Below are 16,170 nucleotides of genomic sequence, written 5' to 3' on the forward strand. Positions count from 1 at the left end.
AAAATGCCATTTTAGTGCCTTAATCCCTTAGCCATAGTGGCTGTCCAAACCTAACATTAACGTTTGAAAAATTTAATTAATAACATACATCTTCCAAAAAGAAACGCTATTAAAGCATGCATTTTATTTACATAATTATTAACGAATTTATTCGCTTTTATAATAACTTAAAACTGTTAAAAAATATTCCTCAAAATAAGTTAATTGCTGCAACCTTTCTCACAAAAAATTCTTTTATCTCTTTGCCCCATAAAATAGTTTCCTATTTTATTTCCGGAATAATCTGATTCTAGAACAGAGCCTTAGAAATTCTATTCCCTTCTGGCGAAAACGGAATAAAAGAGGAGATTCTGAGATTCGTCCAATCCTCGATAAAAGACGAGGCCAAATTTCTTTTGACAATTCTTTTACGAACGAATAAGCCCAATTCCCCTTCTTTTACTGGGATGTCGATGATTATATTACATAACTCATGACACCATATGAGAGGAAATAGTTCATGTCTATTGTTCTCTTGCATTTGGTTCCATCAATGAAATGGGTCACAAGATTTTAACGTCACGATAACAGGCATCGATTTTAAGTGATTGTACGTTTTTGGAATTTATATACAGGTTCACTTTTAACAGTTCTTTGAAATGATGATTTTTTCTTTTTGTGAATTAAAAGTACATTTATGTTGTCTGAAATTCATTTAGCGAAAACATTGTTCAATTTTACATTAATTTGTAAATATTTATGATTAAATTATAAAATTATAATTTATAGTTGTCATTCAATATAATATTTTTCTTTCTTTTTGTACGTAGTAAATAACGCTATGAAAAAAGGAAAAAATGCAATGCCAACAACAACAATAATCTCAAACTGAGTTTCAAGTGAGAAAATATTTTTATCGAACTCTAGCTAATTATTATAAAGCTTTTATTAGTGGAAAGACAAGTTCAAATATCAGAATTTTAGTGTAATTGTCTGGTGAGGCTATGGCACAAATCTATTTCGTTACATAGTGTCTCCCTGCTTTTTCTTTAAATATATACATGTTTTTGAAAAAAAAAAATTATTCTTTTTCCCTAGTCGATAGAAATAATGATTCTTCAAATTATGAAAACAAACTATTTGTTTCCTCATTTAAATGTATAAATTTTCTGTTGATGAGATGAATATTTATTTATTTATTATATATTATTTATTTACATATATAAACTTTTGACAGAATGTTTTGAAAAGATCTTAATAATAGATGTTCTCCATTAACAATTATACATCTTTCGCATTCTATATTCATCAGAACTAGTCATCTTTGATTTGTAAAAAGCATCCACTAATTTATGTCCATTTCTAGCAACCATCGTGTCGCGTCCATTCATGGAGAAAGATTTGCTTCCGTAAATCATTATGGAATCATAGTCAAATGTGTTGTACAGTATATTTTCATGTGGTTTCAGCTTGAAAAAATTGCCTTTCATACCTATATATTAATTGAAAACAAAACATTATTATTCGCAAAATATGTACTTTACTCGTATAATATTTGTGTTGTAAATTTTTAAAGGTAAAAATAAAAATTATAATATTTCTGATGTATAATATTTGTGTTGTAAATTTTTAAAGGTAAAAATAAGAATTAACAAGCACTTATGGATATTTACAAAAAATCTATTCAAGTTTTACATGTTATAACAGTATTTTAACCCCTTAGTGGTAGCTTAATTTTGAAGTAAATGGCCATATATGTGGCCATTTGTTTATTCAATAAAATTACATAAAACTAAGTGTATACGCAATGTATGTGCTAATTTTTAATTTTTGGGTTTATTTTTAGTTTACTTGTTTGAGAGTGCTGGCATCTAGTTTAAAACAAACTATATCTAAACACATGACAAATTGTCTAGAACTGCCACCTGTTGATTGAAAAATAAACACGATTTCGGGCATAATAAATAGATCTTTTCTGTTTCTTTAATCCTTTCTATTTCTTTAATCTTTTCTGTGAGCTACTTTTAAACACAACTACCCGGAAATATCACCTGCACGGGAAATAGAGGACAAAACTTCACCCCTTCATTTTGACTGGAGCGAGAGGGAAATATTAGTATATTATAATCTAAATATTTTATATCGTAAAGTGTTGTTAAAATGATTGAACTACCGATTCTGATAAAATTGAAATATTGTATGGTTTATATATAATTGATTATCGCATATAACTATATCTAAATCACATGGTATATCGATATCGGGAAATAGATGTTTATAAGTAAACCATTATAATAGAGTATGATTTATTAATATAGATTGATGTATGGAGGAGTCGGTTAAAAGTTAAATTTTTATCTCTAGTGATGTTTACTTAAAATAGACTTTTGAATATGATTCAGCAAGGTTTCAATAGTGTGTACGCTTAGATGCTATTTTTCAGAAAAATTAATTTAAAATTATGAATGATAAGCATTTTTGTCAATAAAAAAGTCTAAGCTGGAAATCAAAATAAACATACAAGTAATTAAATTTCGTAAATTGAACTAACGATAATATTATTTTTTCCAGGAAGTATGTAATATATAATTTTTTTCTTTAAATTATAGTTTTTGTCGCATGAACTTTCTCTATTTATGTGATGAAGAAAAATTTATTATCAAAATGATCTTCATTCAACTTTCTGTTGTTCAATAAACTTAAAATTTACTTCAAATTAAATAGATTAAGAAGCCGAAATACTGAACAAAAGACTATTACTACGTTTGAAATGTTCATAAATCTAAGTTTCTTTTGTATTGTTGAAATTTTAATATTTTATTTTTACACTGCTGGAATTCCCATTCTAAAATAATGGTAAAATAGCCGGCAGCCGATTGTCCGTTTAATGAACCGTAAAGTTTACACGATAAAGAACATTTATCACCTTTACGCTTTTGAAACCAATATGGTTAAAAATCATAATTTCAAACTACGCGATTTTTTTTATCATTTACTATTAGCATGGTTTCAAAACCATAATAAAAAAACTTATCTAGAGCTTTGCTTTTAGTTAGGTAATGTGCATTGTGGTGTAAAATTGTGGTGTTAGAAATATTAGGGTGCTAACGCTGGGAATCAAACCTCCGATCAGTCGGTCATGAGACGGACAGAGTAACCCTCTGGGCTATAATATAGGCACAGCTACAACGAACTAAGTGACTTCCTTAAGTGGGCCTAGTTGGTACTATAAAATTCTGGTTGTTTACCAGTATTAGGTGAAAGCAGTTAGTTAACGGTTATACTGGAATTCAAGAATTTAAATACCATCCTTTTTTATCGTTATTTGTCTATTTTATTTGAATATAGTAAGGAAAAAAATAATTAAACAAATTGTTATTCAATAATTTTGATCGAGAAATATCTAACACTGCACCACACTGCATATTACTCAAATACTTCCAGCTAATTTGAAAGAAATCTCAAATCTGTTTATCAATATTGTATATGAAAAGCAAAAATAAAAAGCAAATTAATTTTGTTTCAATAAAATTTTGTTTTGTTTATATTTTAAAAGTAACAAATAAAAAACTGATAAATAACTTTTCAAATTTGTTGAATGATAATAAAATTATTTCTCTGAGAACGTAGTATGGATCTCACATCTGTCTTTTTCTTTTTTTTTTTTCTTAATGATTTTGTTTCTACGGAAAAGAAAGCGTTTCTTATCATAAACAACAAAGTTTCAACCCTGTAGATACTAATACAAAAGTTATTTACTTTGATCGACGTTCTCAAGGTAGATAATCAGATATTCATCTCTGTCGGATCTACTTTGTTCATGAAAAAATCCAACAGCATGACCCAGCTCGTGAATAACAATACCAATATATAAGCATCCTTTGCCAAGTGACACTGGTTGCTGACCACCTGTTCTTCCAACGTGCGAGTAGCACCTGCATTTAAAATTAAATACGGATTGAATTAATCCCCATATGACTTCATTTATAAAGTTTTTAAGATATCAACTGTAGGAACTAATTATGTACAAATCACATTGCCGATTATTTAACAGTGTTAAAATAACTGTGTTTAAATAATATTGTTAATTATCTTACAAAGTGTTAAAATAACAATATTTTTATGATATCGTTAATTAACTAACAATGTGTCATAATAAAAATACATTAAAATGGCAGCATTATTTATCTAACAGTGTTAAAATAATTGTGTTTAAATGATCTCGTTAATTAAAAAGTGTTGAAATAGCAATATTTTATGACAGCATTAATTAACTAACAAAGTGTTAAAATAAAAAGATATATTAAAAAGACAGCATTAATTATCTAACAGTGTTAAAATAACTGTGGTTAATTGATAATGTTAGTTATTATATGAAAGTGTTAGAATACTAATGACTTTATGACATTGTTAATTAACTAACAAAGTGTTGAAATAGAAATATATTAAAATGGCAGCGTTACTTATCTAACAGTGTTAAAATAACAAAGTTTAAATGATATTGTTAGTGATCTAACAGAATGTTAAAATATAAAAGCTTATATGATAATTTTACTTATCTTGTTAGTGAAAGTATCATTTACTAGTGTGTTAAAATGGTAAAGCGTTGATCCCATTATTAGATTTCAAAGACAGTAGTAAAAGCGAAATTTAAATCACATTGTTACTTAGCTAACATATCCCTAAATTTCTCTAACAAAGAGTTAAAATAGCGCACGTACGTAAAAAAAACGTACATTTCCTTGTAAGCTATATAGAGCATTAAAAAAATAGAAATAATTCCCATTGTTAGTTAATCAAAAATGTGTTAACATTATTATTAGCTAATTAACATTTTTTAAATAAAAAAGTCACTTTATTTTTAATTCATTATAAATTTTTTGCCACATAAATAATATTTTTTTTAATCTGATAACAAAGTAATTTCTTTAAAATTAGTTTTAAAAAAATTGTAAAATTGAAAACAAAATATTTACCCGTTTCCAGAAAAGATCTTGATATAGTTTTTTTCTTTCTTTCTTGGAACAAACCTAATACAAGTCCTCTTATGATATTCATTCATTGCCTGTTGTATTACATTTCTGGCTTTGCCTTTGTCTAGATTTGAAAGTTTATGTTCAGGTAACTACATTATTAAGCACGGAAAATAATTTGTTAATTGTTAGATTCTCAGTTATAATATTATTTAAATTGCTAACTCCACGACCTTGAACAACGGTAAAAACAAGATACAGTTCCGTTCTAAAACTGAATATTCAGGTATGAATATCCAATATACACCGAAGAGCCATTACATTATGACCACCCTGCTAATAACATATAGGACTACCTTCAGCCCTCAAAACTGCTAGCACCCGCCGTGGCATAGATTCCACAAGGTGATGATAGATAATCTGAGATATCTGGTACTAAGCGCTCACCAACTGGTGCTGCAATTCTCTCACATTGCGAGAGGGTAGCGTGGCAGCACGAATTTGGTCTTCCAAGTAGGACCACAAATACTCTATTGGATTAAGGGCAGATGAATTTGGGGGCCAAGACAGGACTTGAAAGTCACTGGAACGCTCCTCGACCCAATCCATGACGATTTGACCCTTATGGCATGGTGCATTATGCAACTATGTTCAAGTAGCTTACAGAAGTCAGGGATTGTTCTATGAGGATTATGGGTGCTAATGTTCCCTATGAAAACATTGTTCCTGGGCGAGAAACCATGAAAACTTGGACGAGCCCATTGTTATAGATGGAGGGTGGTCATAATGTAATGACTCTTCGGTGTATAGTGTTTTATTGCTATTGCCATGAAACTAAGAGCGAGGATGAGTCGGAAAAATGTTTCAAGGCTGGCGGGACTACTGATAAGACGGTATATGAATCATCGTTATTGAACTCCACAATCACTATAGTTGTTACGAAATTTTACTGCATGCTTATTATCTGTAGTTCTGCAATGGAATTTACCACAAACGTTTTCCTATAAAGAAGTGTTTTCCTTATTAGGCTTTTTTGTCACTTGATATAGAGTCATCCTCTGTTATAAAAGTCTTAAGTGCCAATGCTTGCCCACTTACACTGTTATCGATAGCCGCTTCGACGAAACACTTTGAAATATAACTTTGTTTCTGATAAGCTTTCTATCAATTTCAAAAACGAGAAATAGATTCAGCGTCTCACATAAGAGACATCCAGAGCCATCTGTTTTCAATCTAAAGAAATATATTCTTTGCACCATAACTATTTATTTTTAATTAATGTAAATGTTTTCAGGATCCCTGCTCACACAAATAATATTCATTATCCTCTTTGTAATATGTCAAACTTTTCTTAGCCTAGACGTGATTTTTCACCCACTTGTATTAAATAGTCTTTCCGGTTCTTAGTTCTGAATAGGATCAATTGTTTATTATTGTAATATTAATATTACAATTTTAATTTTCATTGCCACTCAGACATTGACGTTATGTGAGAAACTTTATAAATTTATAATTTCCAAGCTGACAGCTGAAAAAATCTCGATTTATTATGAAAATAATCTATAAATGTTTTCAGATGATTTAAAGAAACCTTATAAGTAAGCACAATTCCTATTTTTTCTGGTTTTCTTAGTTCATATCTTTAAAGCTGAAATTCGCACTTGTTTAAATGACCCTCAGCAATGCTTATTTATTTTGTTTTTAATGGAAGGCAAATTTCATTATTAGTTCATTTTATCATTAAATTTTGTAAACCAATTTTTTCAGTCAAGTTTATAAATTTCTTTTTAATATTCTGAAACCCTAAAACATATTTAATTGTCTCCTCTACACTGTAAAAACTTTCGAACCATATAACGATACGAAAAATCGGGACTTTGGGTATATCATATGTAAAATTGAATCCATTTTTCCTAATCCGAAAAATATTAACCGGCGTTGCTTATGATATACCAGTGATATTGTTTTAATAAGAGTGATTCAATGATTTTGTGGTAATTATTACTGCAAAAATGACAGTTATTTAAATCTTTTGCTCCGTAACATGTTCTGATAAATATTGCTTTTTCGGTAAAAAGTACTGTCAACCTCAGTACTAGTACATTTTACAGTAAGCTTAGAATGTATTATTAAGTTATTGTAAATAGTTGCTACATGGTTGCTACTATTTACTACTACCTAAAATAAGAGCTTGGAAAGAAAGTGCACTTGCATAAAAAAGATCTTTAAACAAAATTTGATAAAAAAAAATTAAATAACGTTTTTTTTGAAAGTTACAAGCTTCAGATTGTGAAGATATTATTTTTAATTATGTCACACAAATCTAAAATGTGTTTTTAATGAAATGTAATTTGTTATTTTTTACGTAATGATTTTCAAAGCACTTTGAAATTTATTTTCAATGAAATATAAGTTAAAAAAATAAATATGAATAATAATAAATAATTCATACTTAAAGATGAGTCGATAATAAATGGAATAGTTGCTTGTGGCCACCTATATCTCTCTCCTGTTGTAGCACTACGGTCGGTGTCCTAAAGTACATTGATTACTAGCATAAGTAAAAACGATGAGGTCAAATGTGCATGAATAATATATGCAGTTAACGCTTAACGTAATCGAGTACTACATACTTTTATACAATAACCGTCGTCGAACAGACGACCCAATTTTGAGTTTAGACTGCCAATATTTAACTCCGTAGATTTGTAGTTGTGAACCCGGTCCAGAAAACTAGATAATCCCTGGATCAAGTATCGGGAGAAATTTGTCTTCGTGGAGGACTTTTTGATGAAACGAATCCTCATTTGCGTTACATTTAGTGGGAAACCATGAAATCTTCGCAATGATAGCCTGCCAGCAAGGGGACTCTAATCCATGACCCGTCTAAAACTGCGGTTATTTTATAACATTGTGGTCGGTACTGGCCTGATGTCGGTACATGTATCAACCATCGAATCTAATTCACCTCGTTGGAAGGCGTACGCTCTATCCCCTTAGTCATCATGGCTCGGTATAGCATATTAGTAGAAGTCCGCTATTACAACGAATTTCTAAGTCACCATTCTAATATTTATAATGAATTAAAATTACTAGACCTCCACTACTAAGCCCAAAAAAAGAGGAATATTAACACTTAAAATATTATTCTTGCGCGAAAAAAGTTTCAACGTAACATATTTTTAGGTTTTTATCATATTAATACAAAAAACCGTAAAACGAACTTGCTTACCACCTTACAATTTCAATTCCTTACATTTAAAAACAGTGTAAGTGAACACCAAGTCATCATCGTTTTTTGACCACAAATCGATAAGGCAATTACTTTACGTCTTGGCTTATATATATATATATATATATATATATATATATATATATATATATATATATATATATATATATATATATATATATATATATATATATATATATATGCAGTGAAACCTGCAAAGTTGACCACCCTTGTAAGTTGGGCACCTGCATAGGTTGACCTCAACTATCAAGAACGGAATTTTTCCTATATAATAAGCAAAGAATTCCTATATAATATCAATAAAGAAGCAAAACCTTCGTAACTTGACCACCTGTCTATCTTGTATGTTGACCACTGAAATAAGTCAATTTTGTCTAGGAGTATTATGAAATTTTATTCTAAAACCCTCATAAGTTGACCAGAAAAAAAAAATCAGAAAATTTTCTGTCATTTTGGCAATGTATGTTAAAATTTCACTTGTTTGGTGAAATAGTGTAAAAACCTAATCTAAACTCTTTTGTGAGTTGACCATCAGGGGAAACTGTAAGGGATCAGTTTTTGACCATTTCTTTCATCCGTTCATTGAAAACAGGTGTGTTAGTTGAAAAGTTGTTTTTCCAGTTGCAATAGTGAGCATTTGAATAAATGAATGCTCTGAAATATGCTTTGATCCCTTATTTATGGTCTTTGATCTTTAAGTGTAGTAAATAAATTTTAAAGTGTTCAAATAATTTTATTTTGTTAAAGTTTTCAAATTACATGTTTTCGTGTTCTGATATTTTAAGAAATTATATTTATTAAACACTTGCATATGCATAACTAACGAAATAATTTTTTTAAAAAAAATTAGTTAAATATTAGAATTATATGTATCAAATTGAAGTTCATTCAGGTTTAAACACATTTCTTAAGATATTCATTTGCATATTTTCTGAATAAAATTGTTTAGTCAAGTAAAAAAAAATTAAATATATAGCAACATGATATAGGAAACTAAAAAGTAAACAATGACCCATCCCCTCTATAAGTTGACCACTTAAACAATGCACCACAAGGGGTCAACTTACACAAGTTTTACTGTATATATATATATATATATATATATATATATATATATATATATATATATATATATATATATATATATATATATATATATATATATATATATATATATATATATATATATATATATATATATATATATATATATATATATATATATATATATATGATCTGGAGAAGTATTCGCATTCAAGGAAAATTTCTATTTTATTTTATATTTTATATTCTTTCATATGCACAAATTTGCACGCATTCAATTTATTTCGATTATTATATAAAATAATAAATAATTACTAAAAATAATTTTTTAATTGTGTGCAAAAATTTCTAAACTCTCTTGAAAAGTTCTCGAGACTTAGCGATAGATGCAGAAGTAAGTTTAACATTAAGAGCTTTAAACTTACGCAGCTCTCCTGACAGAACTTATTTTGTAACTTGAAATGTCGTCTGCGCAAACTAATTAGTATATTTGTCACCCTTTCGAACCATAAAGATTGATTTCCAGCTCTTGAAAATCCAACTATTAGTTGAAAAGTTATTCAGGGTGTTTCGTTTTTTTTTCGCGCACTGTTGAGCTAAGGAATCATTATTGTGACTTGAAGTATACCTTTCTTCAAACTGATGTTTAATATCTTGTCTAGGTATTTTAAAAAAAGGCAGCCGGTTCATGATGCTGGCCACATTATCACCATAATAGCGTTAGCTCCAAAACGATGGAGTCTCTACCACCGTGACCCCTTGCCAGAAACTGATTACTATGGAAGCGCTTCTTTATTATAGTATCTTTAAATAAAGTAATACTCACAATAGGTCCTGCTATATCTCCCTCAAACAAATCGGGATTTTCCAAAGCATTCCTTGCCTCTAAATTAAAAAGGAATTCCAAATCATATAATGCTTAAATTAGAATATTATTATTTTTTTTTTTAGTTTCCAATACTTCTCCCTGTTCAGGATAGGAGTGGATAAATAATTTTAGTGAATGTACTTTGTTTAAAACTTAGTAGTTTTAATAAATGTAGCTTTTAATACCTTAGATTTTTTTAAATAGAAATCGTTGTTGTGTTATTATGAATGAAACCTGATAACTCCCCAACTCTCTTCTGTGCGCTTATTTCTTTTTTTGTTGTCGATAGAAATGGCTTTGAGTTCAGAGGAGTAATTAAACTTTTTCTAAACAGGCAAACAAAGCATTGTTTGCAATGTTTTTTTTAAAACCAATTACACTGAGTCCGATCCCGTTACGATAGGAATATCAGTTCAGATATATATGGGTTTTATTTATAAAATTACAAATTTGTAATTATACTTATTTAACATATAATAAAGCTATCTAAAGTGATATACTGTTTCCAATGTATTTTCTTACGCCGAATCAATGAGACTGGACAAAGTTAGAATGAATTTTTATGTATAAAAGAAGGAGTTTTTATGCATAAAAGAAAGAATTTTTAGGTATAAGAAGTACTTCGTTTAACACATCCCTTACGTGCATGCTTTACAATTCTAACCAGGGACTATCTAAAGTATATAAGTTAAATTTTCAAATGTATTTTTTATGATGATTTGAATGAGCTTAATTCCTTAAAGATTTTCCTAATTGTTTAAAAATTAAAAGCATTTTATGAACAAAAAGTAAAAGTAAAATTTTGTTCTTGCACTTGTTTGCACATCTTGCATTGTTAAATAAACAAATGAAATAGTTTTATTTATTACTTTTTCTATCTTTTAATTGAAGAAGATCAAATATGAATAAAAAGTGCTAATATTTCAAAAGTTGAAATGATATTTTTTAAATTTTATAAATTTAATTTATATTGATTAATATTGATTTAATTAATATTGATTATTTAATTATTATTGATTATTTAATTAATATTGATTATTTAATTATTATTGATTATATAATTATTATTGATTATATAACTATTATTGATTATTTAATTATTATTGATTATTTAATTATTATTGATTATTTAATTATTATTGATAATTTAATTAATATTGATTATTTAATTATTATTGATTATTTAATTAATAATGATTATATAATGAATATTAATTAATTTAATTTTTGAAAAAAAATAAAAAATGATCTTGTTAGCCATTTAAAAATAATATAACCTCTTTAAAAATTATACTATAATAGTATTATTTTTTAAGCTTACTTTTTACGATAAGGTGAATTATCATTCACAAACTACGCTCACTAAATTTTTGACATTAACCAACTGTAGGATTTTGTAGTGATTTGTCAAGTATAAATAATTTAAAATAAAAACAATATTGCACTACTTCATTTAGCTTTTGGTTTAAAGTTTAAAAATAAATAAGAAAAAAATTAAAAATTATTTTAAAGCAGCGAAAAAAATAAATATTTCAAAATGATAGGTAAGGAATAAGTATAACGCATTGCAAAATACATTGAAATATCCTGGTCACTCTTTCAAAATAAGGCGAATAAAAAATTAATTCAACTGTCCAAAAGAAAAAAAAAACTCCGTATTTTACAGTTTAAGAAATACAATACCAGTTTCAAAATAAAATATTTTCTATTTAAATAAAATATTCTTATAACTACAGTATGTTTATTATAGTGGAAATATTAAAAATTGTGCCGTTATAAAAAATGTTTATAAGTGCATGCTTATTATAGTTGAACAAAAGATGATATTATATTGCTGAGTTATACCTTATTATACAAGCAAACACTAAATATCTTTAAAAATATGATGCTAGGCATATTATTTACTCCATAAAATATATTTTTAAACCCGATTTCGTATTAGAAATTACCTTTTACTTGTTCTGGTGAGAGATAGATTTCAGCCAAAACTGTTGCCAACAGGCATGAAATAATCAAAACATATTTTGCTCCCATCTTGTTGATGAAGTTGAACTAGCTTTAAATGATGCTCACTGCGAATATTTACCATAAACGGTACTTTATATACGCACAAAAACACACCCGTTTCACATTTTTTGGAAAGTTTAACACCTGCTGTTTTCTAACGGAACCACTTTTCTCATTTCGCACAATGTTGCTGTAGATAATTGATTCTTTTCCTTTGTACATAAGATAAAAGAATTTTCTTTAAATAAAAGTCACCTTTCTACTAAAAGACTCAAGAACTTTTTTTGCGATTAAATATTTTAATATATTTCATTTAAGTTAAATTTCCTAAGGGTTCATCATCTATAAAAAGCGTTCGTTAAAATATAAAATTCATACTCCTTTTCCTCTTAAAATTTTCCAAATCGTTTTATTTGAAAGTTTATACTTTGTAAAACAATACCACGTTGAACTCTTTGTAACTTTTTATTTTAGAACTAGATATGATTATTACTTTATTTTAGATACAAGTAATAATGTCGTTGCCCAAAGGAAAAGATTAAAAATACATTCCTAATCAGTTTTTTTCAAATTGAAAACAGTATTTAAAAGATTAAGAACGTATATAAAATTTTTTGGGGAATTAATTTGACCAAGGACGGGATTAGAAGATATTATTTATTAATACTAAAAAAAACGAAATTGTTATTTATAATTGGGAGCATTTATCGTTAATAATTTTTCAGGCACTGAGATTAAAATAATATGTTTACAGATTATTCGATTCATAAGAAACGGGGGAGAATTTTGCAAAAAATTTTGATGAATTCATTAAAAAGTAATCAATAAACAGTTTTTTACTAATTAATTCATAACAATTTATGTCTTTGAATATAAGAATTTCTTTAAGCAATATATTCGAATTATTAATACTATGTATCTAGTTTATATTGCGTGGGGGGGGGGCATTTGAAATGTAAATGGAAATTTCTTTTTATCTCAACTGAGTGCTGAGTTCTCGTCATATCGCGATTATTTTGTGATTATACACACATTTCTACTTGAATAACAACTTTTTTTCAATTTAAAACTTTTTTCCGATCTGCAACAGTTCGTAAAGAAATTGAAAATCCTAATAATTTAAGACATTACTTGCCGATGATTTGAAGTATGTTGAACATTCGAAAGTACGACTCTTTCTTCTGTATTTAAATTTGAATCTGGAGTCTAGCTTATAACATTTAAAATTTTGGTAACATTTTGAAAATGCCTCAGTTAAATAGGCGAACCACTTACACTCTTTCTTTTCAATCATCATGAAGTAGTTCCACAGCCACTCAATTCATTAAGCAATAAGATTAAATCCTCCCAGTCTTTGAGAAAAGTAAAATTCCGTATGTTTTTGGAACTATAAAAGGTATTAATTTTTATCTCCAGTTCTCTTTTTTAATCTGAAGAATGTTCTTTTACTACTTGTCTGATGACCACTAGCCACTTGTAACCAATTGTCCAATAACAGAAACCACCTCTCCAATGTTTAAAAACGAAGCGTCAATAGTAATTCTATAGTAATAAAACTATTAACATTATTTTTCACTATACTTGCTACGATATACACTGAAGAGCCAAAAAAACTGGTATACCTGCCCAATATCGCGTAGGGTACCCGCGAGCACGCAGAATTGCCGCAACACGACGTGGCATGGATTCGATCAATGTGTGAAGTAGTGCTGGAGATAATTGACACCATGGATCCTGCAGGGCTGTCCATAAACCAGTGGGAGTAAGAGGGGGTGGGGATATCTTCTGAACATCACGCTGCAAGGCATCCCAAATATGTTCATTAATGTTCATGTCTGGGGATTTTGGTGGCCATCGGCACTCTTCTGAATTTAGACACTTCCGCTGGCCACCAAAATCCCCAGACATAAACATTAATGAACATATTTGGGATGCCTTCTGCGTTCGTGTTGCGGCGCTTCTGCGTACTCGCGGTACCCTACACGTTATTAGGCAGGTATACCAGTTCTTTTGGCTCTTCAGTGTGTATCAACACATTTTAATCATTGAGAAAGGTATAAAATATGGATATTTTTTGGAGGGAAATTGGAATTGATTTCTTGGGATTGGTAACCACTTTTTTTATTAATATACGATATAAAAATGTATTCTAGCATTTTATTGCATTGAAAAGGAAAAAAAAGCCAAATTGTACAAAAAACAGGAACGTTTTGAAAATAGGATTATGGAATACGGGAGAAGCAGCCTTAGTATATACATCTCTTTTCATTAATTGATCCAACGTAAATAATATTACAATGTTTAATTAATGAGTAGAATAGCAATATAAAGTTTCAAAAACCTATGCTGGGTATCTTCTATATTAAAAAATTATGAAAAAAATATGTAAACATTTTATTTGAAAAGTGCCTAAAATGTAAGGGTTTAGGAGGGAGGGGAATATTGCCCTAATGTTAGAATTAGTTTTTTTCTTCATTGCTGGAATCCACATAATTTATGTTCTAGGGTTTAATTGCTTGAAATTTAAAAGTGAAATTTGCGCAAAATCTTTATTTGGAATAAACATAAGATAATAATTTTATTGGGAGTGTTTGAAAGAAAAGTCATTACGAGGATCTGAAACTAATACTTTTTACAACTAAAATCCGAATAAACTAAACACGTGCATTTAGATGTTAAGCGCAAAATAATAAGCATAAAAATTGTTTTGTGAGGTATTTCGAGCCTACAGCTTTTTTTGTTGAGAAAATATCTTCTTCAGAAAAAATGAATTGTTTTTCATTCCCAAATCTATATAAGTTACATTCCATCATTTAATTACTTAAAAACATAAAAAAAGACATACAAATGTTATTTTTGAAGTTTTTGAAGCTTACGATTTAATGGGGGTAGGGATAATGCGATACTCACGGACTATGATTTTTTTCCATCATCAGGATCTGGATAAGCTACATTCAATTGCTTAAAATCCATTATGCGAAAATATATTATTTGGAAAGTCCCTTAAACTTACGGTTTTAAGGAGGAATAGTGATCATATACTCCTCTGAGTATATGAGTCATCTTTTCTGAGTCATTACTGAAACACATGTGATTTATTTTCCAGCTTCTATATGCTTGTATTCCAAAAAAATATGCATTAAATTTTTATTCCTAAAGTAAGTACAAATTATAGTTTTTAGAAGGAAAGTGCACCATCAGGAAATAGGAATTATTTGTTTCCCGTTGTTGAACTTCTAAAGAGTATGTCCCTAAAAATTCAAATCTTTATAAATTTCTTCAACTATTCATCAATTTTTGAATTAATTTGAATGTGTTATAAACATAGTCAGGAAAAGAAATATATGTATATTAAGTAGGTAAAACTTAATCTGCACTATGGGACTAACCTGCACTATGGGAAAATACCTATATTTCCAAAAATTTCTACGCTTTTATTCATACTTCGTTTTCATATAAAGTTTGAACCGTAATGAAAACTTTAAAAAAAAATTTTTATGAACTTTGTCAAAAGAGAAATCATTAAGTGTAAAAATTTGGAGTCGCTATTTAATATTTCAGAAAGACCCTAACGGAATCTGGCAAACAACAATCAATGACAATTTCCAGAAAATTTTTATTGCTGATGGAACAGAGTAAATGTGACGAAGGTTTATTAGAAACACTTTTAAGTTTCAATGCGCAATCAAACAGGTTTTGATATTGAATACTTTCACCGTATACAATACTGACTTGTCAAACACGAAACGATACTGATTTTATTTCTTTCGCTTAAATAATCGTTTGCGTCCCTAATTTATACTTCTATATTGTTCCAGACATAATTTCAAGCAGTGAACTCTGTGATTCTAAAATACTTTATAATACTTAGAAACTGCATTTTAATTAGAGTAATTGAATACGTATTTTAATTTTACCTTGTTTGCCCAATCTATTGAAATCCAAGAGATGTATTGTAACATAAAATTCTATTATGTAAATGTAATAAAATGCTACAGTGTAAAATTGGTTGACTTGTAAATTATCACAATATAAGCCCAGGCCTA

At 28.4% G+C, this 16,170-nt stretch overlaps 1 protein-coding gene across 1 annotated transcript; it reads right to left on the reverse strand.

Annotated features, from left to right (window-relative positions):
- Positions 1-1,144: 1,144 nt before the first annotated feature.
- LOC107443121 (astacin-like metalloprotease toxin 5) lies at positions 1,145-12,283 on the reverse strand. Its single transcript, XM_043049067.3, has 6 exons — positions 12,067-12,283; positions 10,076-10,134; positions 7,405-7,486; positions 4,956-5,076; positions 3,739-3,914; positions 1,145-1,471 (listed from the first exon to the last, which is right to left on the reverse strand). The coding sequence occupies exons 1-6, from the start codon at positions 12,149-12,151 to the stop codon at positions 1,254-1,256; spliced, it is 741 nt and encodes a 246-aa protein (XP_042905001.2). The 5' UTR covers positions 12,152-12,283; the 3' UTR covers positions 1,145-1,253.
- Between the last annotated feature and the right edge of the window lie 3,887 nt (positions 12,284-16,170).

The sequence above is a fragment of the Parasteatoda tepidariorum genome, chromosome 7, assembly GCF_982258835.1.
Source record: "Parasteatoda tepidariorum strain Cologne lab strain chromosome 7, Ptep-v5.0, whole genome shotgun sequence".
NCBI classification, from domain to species: domain Eukaryota; kingdom Metazoa; phylum Arthropoda; class Arachnida; order Araneae; family Theridiidae; genus Parasteatoda; species Parasteatoda tepidariorum.